We start from the raw sequence: 15,308 nt of genomic DNA, 5'->3' as shown, positions 1-15,308 counted from the left end.
ACTATGAAGATCTTTAAATAGTTGACAAGAGATAATGAAATAGCGAGAGAAGTAGAAAAAACAAACTCAATGGCACAAAAAGAAGAATAAAGTCCCAAGGTAAATAGGTACAATTAGGGAGAGTATTGGACAATCTCTGTGCACTTCAATAAACAAAACAGCAGAAGGTGCCACCATCTAGGTGTGTCATTAGGAACAGTTTAAAAATGGTTAAAAATTCATTCACAAGAGTAGAAGAAAGACAGGCTCATCATCAGTCTTTAGTCACTAGCAGGACTCAATGGAAAGAGCCCAAAATGCTGGCAGATGCAAAAAGGAAGCAACTGTGTTGTGCAGGAGATATCCAGCTGAGGAGCATGGGACACAGCCGAGATACTGGTATGTTTAGATAAAATAGATAAGTAAAGGTCAGCAGTAGTAGCCCCAGTTGTCACGTTTGAACAATCTTTTCCCTGAGCATGTGCTGCAAATCAAAAAAGTAAAGAAATGTTTTTCCTAAACCCTAGATGCAACCCTAGTATTATGCAACCATATTTGCATGGGATGTCTTTAGTTGGAAATGTGAAATGCCAACACAAGAGCAGGAATATATATATTAAATGTGGAATTTTCAGTCAAAGAGCAATTCCAGGCAAAGAATAAAACACTGCACGTGACCTAAAATCAAAAAGGTTACTCAATATGCCTTAATCTGAGTTTTCTTTAAACCACTGCATTTAAAGTACATATTGAGCACACAAAAAACAGCTCATAGGGTCAGTAGCAGTGTGCTTCTTAAAGTGGTTCTATGCATTAAGGTGAAAAACCTTCTGGGTGCAGCTTCCCCCCCAGCTCCCCTTATACTTGCCTGAGCACCATCTCGATCCAGTGATATGTATGAGAGCAATTGCGCTCCCTGGTCCCTTTTCCCCATATTGGCTCACACAGCAGTGGGACATTGGCTGCTGTCAATCACAGCCAGTGGGCCAATGAAGAGAGAGTGGGGGTGGGGCCAAGCCCCTCTTTGTGTGTGTATAGACAATGCTCATTTAAAGGAGTGTGGCTCTAGAGTCCCCATAGCAGGAGGCCTGATATTGGAGGTATTCAGCTGGGGGGAGGAGCCCGGACCACCAGCGGGGGACCCAAAAAGAAGAGCATCTGGGCTGCTCTGTGCAAAACCATTGCACAGCGCAGGTACATACATGTTTGTTATTGAAAAATGAAATGCAAAGCTTTAGAATCACTTAAAAAAGCGTTGCTTAATTTATTCTCTCTGTTATGCATCACCAATCATTTTCAAGCTTCCAAGGAAGCACTGAATCTGATGATTGGTAACTGTAAAGGTCTTATTGGTCTGTTGTTTTTTAAACCTGGCTTGCTGTGTAAGAAGCAGCAATGAGGGTGTTCCAGCACCACAAGCAGATGTGTATCAGGTTATTGACCAAAGGGACTGAATGGGCTGATGCACTACAGCAATACCTTGATAAAAGACAGAAATACTGTGCTGGGAGGTTGAGCTCCCTGTAAATAGCTCAGTGCTTAATTTTCTTTTTGCCTGGAGAGTGAAGCTGGCCATACATGGTTCGAAATTAGCCAATTGCTGCAGCACTGATCTATGTATTTGGACAGCGAGGGGAATCTCCCAGCTGTCAGAATACAATAGCAGTGGGGAGGATTCCCCTGTCCACTTCGAATGTGTGGATGGGGAAATCATTGTAGATTTTTATGCTCAGCCCACTGAATGACCAGACTTACTTTAAATAAGAATATTCGCCAATTGATTTGAACAATTTGTATACTAAGTCAAAATGCTTCATGTTTTTTTTACATAAAAGATATTACCTGCGGAAAGGTGGGAACCCACAAAGTAAGATATATGTGATAACTCCAGCTGCCCATATGTCAACTTTCAATCCATACCTGAAGATGGAAAAAGCAACAACTGGTTATGTTAGTGTTGATGAGCAACATCTATTAAAACAACATAGAATTCCCTTTATTTCAGGAATTTATTAGAACAAACTTTTCTTTGTATAATGCATATCAGTCAGCTGAGAGTTTCATTACCAATTCTCCTTTTAGTAATAAAAAAATACCAAACATTAAGGCAGTATGTTGGCGATCTTACCCGGTTTCTGCAATTATTTCTGGAGCGACATATGTTGGTGTACCGCACACAGTGTACAGGGGACCATCCACTACAGTGGCCAAGCCAAAGTCTCCAAGCTTTAGAGATTTGGTTTTGTCATGATATTCACAAACCTGAAACAGAAAACATTATCTTATTATCCAACTGCATTCAAACTTTGTCATTACTCTTGGATTTGTGTGTGTGCCTTTCAATTAGACTTAGTACAGGTAGTAGTAAAAATAAATGTCCTGGGTTTCATGTTATCACAGCCAGGGATTGCAATACATTTTCTTGGGACTGCAATTCATTTTTAAAGCCCTCAGAAGTAATGTAAAGACTGTAAAGGCTGCAGCAATGAACCAGGAATAAGCATCTGTATGTGTTCACAGTACTCTGTCCTCACTGTCAGACTGACATAGCCAAGTAAGTAAAAGGATGCTTCTGACACTGTTAGAGTCACTGTTAAAGATTCAATGAACACTGGTCAGAAAAAGTTACAATTAAAAACCACAGACTGGTGCCTCTAGCTGATGTAATTTAAGTGGTGATTCATCCTGCATATTTACAAGATAAAGAAAATACACTAATATACCACTGAATCCTTTTTTAAAGTGAACTTTTGATAACAAAATCAAGTATAATCCTATTCCCAATTTGTTTTAGAAATTGCTAGTTACTTGACATGTAAAGTTCATCCTTTGGGTTCGCTAAAAGAGTCTTTGACCCAGTACCTACTGGTTCTGACTTCACTAACTGCATGCAAGGCTGTATGCAAATCACTCACTTACAAATACTGAAAAAGATCATGATATACAGGATTAGAGTTAACATTTTGACTTCACTGGCTATACATGCTCCAGATAAGTCACTCACATGTACTGAAAAGATCATAATATACAAATAGGTAGTGTCAATGACACAATTTCTATAATGAAAGTGGACCTTTAGTCATCTTTTTATATTTCCATCTATTAAATCCTCTGCCCTTGTTGTTTTACCTTTGGATAGTAAACTATTTTTTTCTGCCAGTAAATACCTTATACAGCCTGTGGGAGATGGGGAGATATCAAATTCTATGTGTCCTCCATTTTGTATGTCCCTACCCCATTTTGTATGCATTAATGTCTTATAAGCTGTGTGTTTGTGTGTGTATGTGACCTTAGTTACACAAGATATGAAAAGTGTCTACGTACCATGGAAAGTTTCTGCAGTTCGCGATAAGGCTGTGTCAGGTGATTCTAGTCACACGAGATATGTCTTCTATGGTATTACTCCCCAAGGTGACCTTTTGTCTCCTGAAGCTGTTTAACCAATAAGAACGTAACAAGTGCCCTATACCTATGATTATATGCCTTTATCTTTACTATATAAGCCGCAACGAGCCTATAATAAACTGAGAGCTTGGTTTCACTATACATCTGTCTCCGTCTGTGTTATTTCCAGAAACCAGCCTCCCAGGCCTGCCAGACACAATACGAGCAAAGGAGCCATAGGTAGTCCGGGACTACCATCGGACCAGGGGTCCTAAATACTAACAGCTGGGGGCTCGTATGCCGGGATATGAGAGTCACTCTCCGCGGACACCCACACTCACCCGGTAAGTAGAAAACTCCTTTCTATGTAACCGATTGTAGTGCGGCTCCGGGGGGGACACTGGCTAGACTCATATCCAATTGAACCACAGGGGTTGGTGTGTTCCGGGAACACACGCAACATACCTATAATTGAAATATTTCAGGGAAATATTTAGTCTCAGGGAGACTTAAGAAGTGTTAGAAATTTGCTAGTCTCAGGGAGACTTAAGAAGTGTTAGCAATTTGCTCGTATTGTGTCTGAAAAATCTTTAAGCTTTCCTTCTCTGTCGCATAGAAGTATAAGATAATTTGTATTGTTTGTCTATAATGGTAGGAAAACTTTCTTGATAGCCACTGTAACCGGGAGGTATTGGTCAAGACTCGGAAAGGGTTTTTTTTCTTTTTGTCCTAAAAGGGACACCCGAGTCCAAAAGTATATGGGTTTAATTTATATACATCAGTGGCTTGAAGGAGGGTTTTGAAACCATAAAGGGTTACCATGGTAACAAGTGATTATGTGAATGTGTAAATCATAGAGACATGTCTTATTGAGTGAGAGAATATTGGTATTTGTTTATTGTCTTGTTATGTAAATGGCCAGGAATATTTGGTGAGTAATATTCCTGGAAGTAAATTAAGGTAGAAGAACGGTCTACCTTAAGTTAGAGTATTAAGAATTAATATACATTGTTATGTGAAATGTATTAAAGGTTTTAGCCTAGAAGATATTAAGAGGTCAGGTATATCACAGAAAAGAAAGCTTTATAATCTGTACGTATTCTCTGTCAGGGAGAGATATTTGTGATATCCTTGGGAATGGGGAAAAGTCAGTCTAAGAACATCCCCCCACCTGAACCGGGGGGAGACATGCAAAGCGTGTGTCACCCGGGTATCGGGTGGATATACATATACAGACCCGTGGGTCGATAATTTAGCAATCTGGACAGAGATTAATAAAACAGACAAGAGGACAAAAAGGCCGAAAAGTAACCTGAAAGGCAAAGAAGCTCCAGGTCTCCACGCCGTGGAGAAACAGAGATTCTGCTCAAATACAGAAAAATCCCATCTGGGTCATTCGGGATGTCCACCCTCGTATGCCCCTGGTGCCCCCATTGCTAGTCTATATCCTTCACTTGCCACAGCAATCACCTGTAAGCAGAAGTCAAGTGAAACCGTCCTGGAATTTTGGACAAGGTTTAAAAATGTATGGAATCAGGAGGCCGGTTTAAGTGTCACCAAGGAACGGCACAGCCTCATGATTCAGACATTTATCAATAATTTAAAGTCCCAATACATGGTGATTGTGAAACAGCAAGTTTCAGACTGGACAAACAAAGACATGGATGGTTTCCAGAAAGCCTTAACAGAAAAGGATGCGGCGGGATGTTTTGATCTCCCCAGAGAGAAACAGCCCGTTGCTACATATTTTTAGACACCCTATCAGGGACGCTATCAAAGTGGAAGAGGCAAGGGGGGATTCAGGGGCAGAGCAGAGCATTCTCAGAATAGGCCCCCTTTTAATAACCAACAATGATGGTGCCCAGAAGGCGGGGACTCGGCATTTCCCCGTGTGTCTCTCAATTACCAACAACTGCCTATGATTTCACTTTGTGTAGATGGCATGAATCTTCTAGTTCTCGTGGATTGTGGAGTGATTAGCAGTTCCATATCACAAGAATTCTGGAATGGAGAGACATTAGAAGCCGAACCTTCAATGGGATCCCCACCAAGACATTTAGAAACCCCCCCCCCCTTTACCAATTATAGAAGAGTCAGGAGAGTACTCAATCATTTGGCACTGTTTCAGAATAATACCTAGGTGTCCACTTAGTTTGTTAGGGAGTATGAAGTCAGGCATACATTAGACAGACTCTTGGCCGAAGGTACATTAAAATAGTGTTACCTCACAAGATAACATGGCGCCCCTGTTTTTGTTGTTCTGAATATTCATTTTCCAAGTTAGATATACATAATTGTTTGAAGCTACGACGTTGACCCTGACGTTGGTACATTTCTAGGGAGAGGCGGTTCCCACATTCCTAGGGAGGGGGTCAATTCTTGTGCGGAGCCTGATAGGACTATGTGTTCCAGCTCGTGGGACTATGGGTCCCAGCTTGTGGGACTATGCGTCCCAGCATTGCCAAACATATGCAATTATCTTTTTATGGAATTTTTGGAGTTTTGCCATTTATACATTTGTGCATAAAGCATAGGAACCTCTGGGAAGAGTAATAATAGTGAACAAATACAGTTTTTATCAGGCAAAACATAGTTCGCCGTAGTCGGCAAGATATTTTGAGGTTATTTTTTATAGAATTATAGATAATGAGAAATTACATTTTACAAATGGGTCCCTTGTGTCCCTAAACGTAAAAGGGAGCTCTGGTGCAAAATTTTGAAAATTGGCTACTTGCCAAGAAAGGGTTCAAACTTAAATATTTTCATTCCTGTTATAGTTATGGAATTTATTTTGGGACAGAAAGGGTTACCGCAATTAGTGTGACCATTGGACCCTATTGGCACCGAGCCAAAAGTTTCAAATCAGATTAACTTTTTATCTGATTTCAGTTTTTGGGTAATATTTTAGGGGAGTCCTCTATTGAGGGAGGGGAACCTCTGGACAGGTTTTTGTTAGATTGGCAGAAGAAAAAAAAAATAAAAAAGTTTTTTTAGTAAGATTGGCACAGAGCCAAAAAGTTTTAGTTTTATCTGACTGTAGTATGTAGTATGCAAGTGGTATCTGATGTGCCATCTCTACTGATAGCCATACCATCCGATGCTACCCACTTTACAGTGATTGGTTGAAGTAATGCGTTTTTTTTACCGTCCTAGTGGACGAGGAGACACAGCCATCTTTGTTTCTTGTTTTGATAATCAGTCCAGGTAACTGACCTGGTGTAGAAATGCCTCAGGGCTAAATAGACAGTTTTAGTTGTCTGCTCTATAGTTCTCCAGACCACGCAAGAGGGGATGGACACCTGCTCATGAGTCAGTCCCGCTACAATATGTGGATAACATATGTAGTCACTCTGTGGAGGCCAGTCAGAGCGAGTGAGTTCATTGAGAAAAGTACATGTATGTGGACACAAAGTGTCAAAGGAAAAATGACAATGGTATCAGGAAAGTGTTGTTTACCTTGGTTTTGTTCTCACAGAGGGGGAAAAGGAGAGTCAGTCACGTGGGTCTTGCCAGCCCACAGTGGGTCTTGCCCGCCCACAAAACCAGGATCATTGATTGCAATGGATCCGACTGCTCCTATTTTATGACAACATTTTGAGACAAGCCACAGGTCCAGAAATGTCACAAGTAATGTTGAATGCGTTTATGTATCTGAAAAATGCTATGGTTGTAGCGTCTGCACTGGGCCTCCCAAATTATGGAAAAATGTTTTGTGTTAATGCAAGGGACAATTGTAAGACCATGACAGGTGTACTTGCCCAGGAGTATGGTGATGGACTTTGCCCTATAGTTTTTGTCCAAAGATGGTCGCAGTCCAGGTCTAAGGCATGCCTGAGGTGACTCCAAACATAGCATCTTGTGAGATGGTAATAGGGATGGCCACATCTTTTGCCCTAGGTAGGCCCCAGTTTTAAATGGGTTACTGGGATTAAAGGGTGTGTTACACAACAACATGATTGTATAGACATAATATATCTAGACAGCCATAGAGGGAGAAGAGGATGTTTTTGTAGATGGTTCCTGGTTGTAGAGCTGAAAGTCAGGCCAAAAGATCACACATTATTAGAGCTACAAACGCATGCTACAGAACAGGTTTAAGGAATTAGGTGATGGTTTAGAAAAAGTTGAGAGTGGCCTTTTTCTAAAAGAAGGGGAGATCTTGTATCCCCGCAGCTAGCGCCCCACTGTCTATTGCCTAGTATGATGGAATAGGACACAGGGGGTGGGAAAGAACATATGAAGTATTACTGAAGTTTTTTTTTGCATTTACAGGCCTAAATTAGTGAAAGCATATGTTGCTAGGTGCATCACCTGTATTAGGAACAACACAAACAAACACATAAGGCCAAACATGAACATCTAGAAATAGGTTTTTACATATAGGCCCAAAGCAGGGAAGAAATAAGAGTTCCTTTTAGTCAATAGTAGATGGATTCAGCAGATGATATGGGCCAAGAACCACATGACTGCCTAGAAACTATTGAAAGTGTCACTTCACCCCGTGCAGACATGATGAAAGAGCTCATCACCAACCTTCTTCAGGCTATGTTGTTACCCTCAGAGTTAGCTATCATTCACTGTAGGGCACATACCAGAGGTACTGATGACATCTCCAAGGGCAACGCACTAGCAGACAAAATAGCAAAAGCAGCCGCACAACAGTTACCTTTAGGAGCCCTAAAACAAATGCCTGTCCTAACCCACATCCTCCCCGATGATGCCCAGTTGATCACAGATCTACAGGCCTCAGCCACTGCTGAGGAATTGGAGGACTGGTGTTATCCTGTTTTGCAAAGGAATCCTGAAACAGGATTGATTTGCAAAGAGGGGAAACCGTGTATACCCCGTAATAGTGCTCCTATTTGCATTGCCCAGAATTCAGGTACAGTGGAAAGGATAAATAGGACAATCAAAGACGAGTTGAGAAAAAGTAAATTGGAATTTTGAATCAAGTGGAACGAAAAAGTTGCTCGCACCTTTCTTTTCTTTTCACAGGTATCAACCCATCACTTGAAGGAAGGAGATGAAGTAGCATCACAAGACCAAGGCCGGATTTCGTTTTGGACCAAAAGACAAAGGTAGTCGCAGTGACCAGAATCGCTGTCCTTGTGGAGAACCAACAAGCCTGGATCCATGCTACTCGAGTGAAATTGGTGAAGGAGGCTCCACCCCCAGAAGCAAGTCCAGATCCAGACCCAAGAGAGGTACTAACGGGGGCGGACGGCCCTGACCTTGAACAGGAAGGTCCAGAAGCAAGAGAGGTACTAACGGGAGTGGACGACTCTGACCTCGAACAGGATAGTCAAGAAAAGGGGGTTTTTCAGAGGCAGGCGGCCCTGACCCTGTAGAAAAATGACATTCCTAATAGCACCAGATTCTGGAAAACTTTGGCTACTTATGGGACTCGTATCATTTTCAGTCTTCTCTGTAGTATGGGTTACCACTAGCTGTATTTATTATCCAGAAGACCTGGTAGGGCTACAGGCCATTTGCAGAGCTTCCAACACCCCAACACAGAGTAATGCACATAACAGACAAAAGAGAGATGAAAGCTCAAAAAGTCTTACAGATAAAATGTCATTGTTGCAATTTAAATATGCATATGCCCAGAAGTCCGGATATGAAAAATGTTGGATATGTAGTAAACTCCATCCTAGCACCGCTAGAATCCCCCTAATAGCGATACCTTTAAACTTCACCCCTTTCCTAAATGGTACACCTCCTGTTGTCCTCACCAATGTCACGAGAACACTCTCAAATGATACCCTCACTTTCCAAATTATTGGTAGGAGTCATTCCCCAGACTGGTGTTTTAGGTTGGGAAACTCCACCAAGGGAGCTGAAGTGTGCCGGCAAACTAAGATTAATTTCTCAATGACCTCGATGGACAGCTCCTTCTGGCACACCTCAGAACCAGCCCTAAACGCCACTCTAATGAACTTTCTTAACTCCAGTTCCACTTCCTCTTCCCCAGTAGGACAGTTGTTGTCAAATTTAGCTTGGTCCAGTTATGATGATCAATTAATGGCACTACTTCACAAACGTCCCCTAGCTTTGGGAAACAGTACTTATATTTGTTGTGGAAAGATTTGTCACCCTTGGATCCCCATTGAACCCCAAGGGTGGTGTTACCTCGCATCCCTAGTTCCCATCATGGGTGTAGTGGGAGACAACGAAGGAGGACATCTCCTCGAAGCTAGTATGTATCCTAGGTACCCCCTCAAACACCGCAATAAAAGGGAATTATTCCTTGAAAAGGATATGGTATGGGCCTGGTTCCCCTCATGGACCGGATGGGGAATAGACATGATGAAAAGGTTGAATAATTACTCTAAAATTCTCGATGACATCCTAGATAAGAACTCAGGGGACATTACCAAATTAAATATAGAAGTGAGGGCAATTAAGAAACAACTTGAGCTCCATGACCTAGCCATAGAAAGCATGAGTGCTGCTCTTACTGGGTTATGTGAAGTTACGGAGGATTATGAATGTTGCACATGGATACACAATACATCTGTTGAGATACCCGATTATTATGATATTATTGCACAGCACCGGAAAGAAGTAGACAAGCTGCAACAAGAAGCTAGGAATATTGCTAAGACATGGAGTCCTTTTGGTAGTGGGAATTTTGAATTTGGAGGAATATCCTCATGGTTGAAAAATATCGCTATGACTGTTATAATGGTTTTGCTTTTTTTATTATCCCTATATGCATGCTTCAAACTTGTAATGTGTATTGTTGCTAGAGTTTCCCGACCAAAAGTGAAAAATGTCTCTATGCTATCCCACCAAGTCCCAGGCTACCAGACCCCCTCGACTAATAACCCTAAAGAATATACTGAGTACATTAAGAGGTATAAACAGAAAGAAAAAAAGAACCTTATTGTTTAAAGGATGATATATGATCTGGTCTTTCAAGCAGCAGGGATATAGAAAATTAATCTGCCAATCGTGGTACTATATTCCTAGGAGGTTTAGGACCCCTGATAATATCCCTAAGAATTATATATTCCAATGATATACAGGGTGACAAGGGAAAATCAATTAAGGGTTAATGATTTTAAGAGGGGATTGTGGGAGATGGGGAGATATCAAATTCTATGTGTCCTCCATTTTGTATGTCCCTACCCCATTTTGTATGCATTAATGTCTTATAAGCTGTGTGTTTGTGTGTGTATGTGACCTTAGTTACACAAGATATGAAAAGTGTCTACGTACCATGGAAAGTTTCTGCAGTTCGCGATAAGGCTGTGTCAGGTGATTCTAGTCACACGAGATATGTCTTCTATGGTATTACTCCCCAAGGTGACCTTTTGTCTCCTGAAGCTGTTTAACCAATAAGAACGTAACAAGTGCCCTATACCTATGATTATATGCCTTTATCTTTACTATATAAGCCGCAACGAGCCTATAATAAACTGAGAGCTTGGTTTCACTATACATCTGTCTCCGTCTGTGTTATTTCCAGAAACCAGCCTCCCAGGCCTGCCAGACACAATACGAGCAAAGGAGCCATAGGTAGTCCGGGACTACCATCGGACCAGGGGTCCTAAATACTAACACAGCCCACTACCATTATCTTGTCTGGTAATTAGCCTAGGCTAATGACATCATGCAAAGCTCTCTCTCTCACACTCATGAGAGTTTGCCAGCAAGGGAGGAGGGATGAGTCAAAGGACAGCCAAGGAGAGCTGCAGAGCTGGGGCTGGATGAGGGCGGAGATAACGGGAGACTGCAGAGATCCATAAGTATTCATCAAGAGAGGATAAATGTGCAGGCAAGCAGAGCGTATCTGTGTGTGTGTGTGTGTGTGTCTCTGTGTGTGTATTTTCACACACAGGAAGTGAACAGGCTGTGGGCTTCAGCTGCCCACAGTTAAAATGGCTGCATCCAGATGTAGTAGAGGGAGATTTCTGCAGCATATTTGGCAAGTACAGAATCACAGTATATATAAAATAATATGCAAAGTGGTTGGAGGGAAGCTTCAGAATGGCAAATATGTTTTTATTACAAATTATGTGAGCAGACTGCAGTTCCTCTTTAACCACTTAAGCCCTGGAAGATTTTACCCCCTTCCTGACCAGGGCCTATTTTGCGATTCGGCACTGCGTGACTTTAACGGACAATTGCGCGGTCGTGCGACGCTGTACCTAAACAAATTTGATGTCCTTTTGTTCCCACAAACAGAGCTTTCTTTTGGTGGTATTTGATCACCTGTGCGATTTTTTGATCATGCGCTATAAACAAAAAAAGAGCATCAATTTTGCAAAAATAACAATATATTTCACATTATGAAATTCCCCCCCAAAAAAATGTAAAAATCTAATTTTTTTAACATTTTAGGCCAATTTATTTTATGCTACCTATGTTTGGTAAAAAAAAAAATCGCAAAAAGCGTATTTTGATTGGTTTGCGCAAAAGTTATTGCGTTTACTAAGGGAAAGATTTTTGTTGTTTTTTTTTTAACGAGTAATGGCGGCGATCTGCGTTTTTTTTTGCGGGACTGCGACATTTCGGCGGACAGATCGGTCCCTTGACTGACATTTTTGACACTTTTGGGGTTACCAGTGACATTACTGCAGTAATCAGTGCTATACATATGCACTGTTACTGTAAAAATGACACTGGCAGTGAAGGAGTTAACTTTATTGGAGAGGGAGGGGTTAAGTGTGTCCCTAGGGGCGTGTTTCTAACTGTGATTGGCTGTGGCTACTAGTGTAAGAACAGAGATCAACGGTCCTACATAGTAGAACCGTGTGATCTCCATTCGTACACAGGGAAGAATCACAGGCGGCTTTGTTTACATTAAGCCTGCCTTTCTTCCGGTGTAACGGACGATCGCGAGTGCCCGGCGGACATCGGGTTCGCCGGGCACACGCGCGGGGGGGGGGTCCGTGACCACGCGGGAGCGCGCCTCCGGCGGCGCGCGCTCGCTCCCAAGAGACTCACAGGCTAGTGACGTAGCCCTACGTTGCTTTGCCTGTGAGGGGCTGACCGCCGCAGTAAATAGTCGTGCGGTGGTCGGCAAACGGTTAACCACTTACCGCCCGCCCGCCGTCAAAATACATCGGTCATTTGACACTAAATACCGGGGTTATGGCAGCTGTCTGCTGCCATAATCCTGGTATTTTTTTAATCGCCGGACGGTCCTCTTTCAGATAAGGGTGGTCCCAGTGGCAGATTCGCTGCGGGATCATCCTTACAGTGCGACGGTCATTTTTCCCGCTTACTGGACCTGCCGGCAGCGGGGAAACAGATTCGGTCCTCTCTCCTCATAGACAGGAAGTCGAGTGAGGGTAAAATGGCCCCCACTTGACTCAATGGTCTTGGAGGACCGGAGCAACGTCAAACATCGTCTCATAGCAACCGGATTAAAGGGACAATTTTTTTTAAGCATTTTTTTTTTTTTTTTTTTAGTGCAGTTGTGAGGTCTGAAGTTTTTTTGACCCCAGATCTCACAATAAAGAGGTCCTGTCATGCTTATTTCTATTACAAGGGATGTTTACATTCCTTGTAATAGGAATAAAAATTATCAAACATTTTTAAAAAAATGTGTAAAAATAAAAAATAATAAATAAAATAAATAGGGAAAGAAAAAATGAAAGCGCTCTGTCCCCGTTCGCTTGCGCGCAGAAGCGAATGCATACGCAAGCCCACCCCCACATATGTAAACTGTATTCAAACCACACATGTGAGGTATTGCCGCGATCGTTAGAGTGAGAGCAATAATTTGAGCTCTAGACCTCCTCTGTAACTCTAAGCTGGTAACCTGTAGAACTTTCTAAAATGTCGCCTATGGGGATTTTTAAGTACCAATGTTTGTCGCCATTCCACGAGCATGCGCAATTTTGAAGCATGACATGTTGGGTATCTATTTACTCGGTGTAACATTATCTTTCATATTATAAAAAAAAATGGACAAACTTTACTGTTTTCTTGTTTTTGAATTAAAAAAAGTGATTTTTTTCCAGAAAAATTCCATTTGGAAGACCGCTGCGCAAATATGGTGTGATAAAAAATATTGCAACAATCTTCATTTTATTCTCTAGTGTCTCTGCTAAAAAAAAATATATAATGTTTGGGGTTTCTAAGTAGTTTTCTAGCAAAAAAAAAAAACTGGTTTTAGCTTGTAAACAACAAGTGTCAGAAATAGGCCCGGCCCTTAAGTGGTTAAAGAATGACTATAATTACCAGCACTGATATCTTCAGCACTTCTAGTGTACACGTTTTGCATTACAATCTACTTACTTGAGAAAGTTTTTAATAAATTTGAATTGAAAATATGACACACAATCTTTTCCCTGCTCATATGTTTGTATACTCTTTCATGTTTCCATTAATCAAGTCTGTATATAAAACAGAAAACCAATTACCAACTATTTAATTTCTTTGAGAGAGACGATTAGAAGATTCTCTTAAGAGGACTACCTCAAAGGATCACTGCTGGACAGCTTAGTATCATTTAAATGATGTTCAGAAAATCCTGATTATATCCTCTAAAATGCCAATCATGTGGTATCAATTCAAGCTTGTTCTTAAAATAATCCATTAAGGACTCCATTCTAAAGTGGAATTTAGAACCGGTTATCTTCTTACAGACTGTCACTTTAGTTCAGTACTTAAATGCAGCCAAAGCTTATCAAACATCTACTGTCCAGTCACGCAAAGACTGGAAAACATCAAACTTGTTCAAAGATTTCCATATCTAATACCTCTTCCATCAACCTGTGTTACTGTACAGTGAAGGCGCAGAGCACAGCACACCGATAATTGAAAAGCCAGGATAACTGTATTGTCCAACCTCAACATGGTACATTTCACCATTAGTTTTGATTAGTTCAGCATGGCCCAGAATATAGTAAATGCCTTTTGTACTTTCAGCATTGAACTGCTAGGCCACATAGTGCAATAATTATACCACCTCATTAATCTGACTTTTTTCATCAAGTGCCTTCGCTTTTCCCATTACAATCATTCTACCCTGCTGCTCTTGTTCAGGATAGGAGGTTTACTGTGTTACAGTTCATGCGGAGGATTTTCTGTATGACTAATACAGACGGTAATTCTCAGCTAGAAGAAACACAACGGAACAAAGGAAATAAAAACACTATATATAAACCATATGTATATATTGGCACAAATAATTTTGTGCCTTTCATTGTTTTCCTTGTTCATACAGTGTGGCTAAACTTTGTTTAGATACTGTATGTGAAATTTTCAGCAGTGGCATTATTGGCATAGTAGGTAGAATTTGTATCACAGCTATTGGCAATAGCAACATTATTGTCAGTATTAGTTCCCGTTCACACTAAGGCGACCTGTGAGGCGACCTGGTCGCCTCACAGGTCGCCGTAGGTCACCTTCCATAGGGAAGCTGCGGACCCGTTCTAATAGGAACGACACAAGTCGCTCCGACTTAGAAAAAGGGTCCGGAGCTTCTTTGGGGTGACCCGGAGCGACCGTCATAGACTTCAATGATATGAAGTCCGTGCCGGCCGCTCCGAGGTCGCGACGCGCTGCTCGCACCGCGACCTCGGAGGTCGCCCCCCCAAGTCGGATCGCCCCTGTGTGAACGGAGCCTTAGAATATGGCTTGCATAGAAAATGAAAGTTAGATTGATGTTCAGGGTCAGGGAAAAAGTGATTGTAAAGTCTTGTAAAAAAATAACAAATACTGTATGTTATACTTACCTGTCCTCTGCAGTTAGTTTTGCACAGAGCAACCCATATCCTCCTCTTCTCGGATCCCTCTTTGGTGCTCCTGGCCCATCCCTCCTGCTATGGGGGCACCCGAGCTGAGTCACAGCTCCCTGTGTCCATTCAGACATGGAGCCGCGACCTGGCCCTTCCTCTTTCTCATGATTTGCTGAATGATTTTGATTGACAGCAGCGGGAGCCATTCAGATTACGCTGGTGTCTTAGACAATGAGAAGGGGAGTC

At 41.7% G+C, this 15,308-nt stretch overlaps 1 protein-coding gene across 5 annotated transcripts in view; it reads right to left on the bottom strand.

Moving 5' to 3' along the window:
- DCLK2 (doublecortin like kinase 2) overlaps nucleotides 1-15,308 on the bottom strand; it is a 159,035-nt gene that overhangs the window by 16,229 nt on the left and 127,498 nt on the right. For all 5 annotated transcript variants that reach the window (XR_014225288.1, XR_014225289.1, XM_082258127.1 and 2 more), the window contains 2 exons: nucleotides 2,108-2,241; nucleotides 1,822-1,899 (listed from right to left, as the gene is read on the bottom strand). Coding sequence is in view for 3 of the 5 variants with exons in the window: in XM_082258127.1 (XP_082114253.1) it covers nucleotides 1,822-1,899; nucleotides 2,108-2,241 (212 nt within the window). In the remaining 2 variants the exon portion in view is untranslated. The remainder of the gene's footprint in view (nucleotides 1-1,821; nucleotides 1,900-2,107; nucleotides 2,242-15,308) is intronic.

Source organism: Pelophylax lessonae (assembly GCF_965119305.1).
Source record: "Pelophylax lessonae genome assembly, chromosome: 1".
Taxonomy (NCBI): Eukaryota; Metazoa; Chordata; class Amphibia; order Anura; family Ranidae; genus Pelophylax; species Pelophylax lessonae.
The sequence above is the reverse complement of the archived record's forward strand: the minus strand, read 5'-3'. Positions and strand labels throughout refer to the sequence as shown.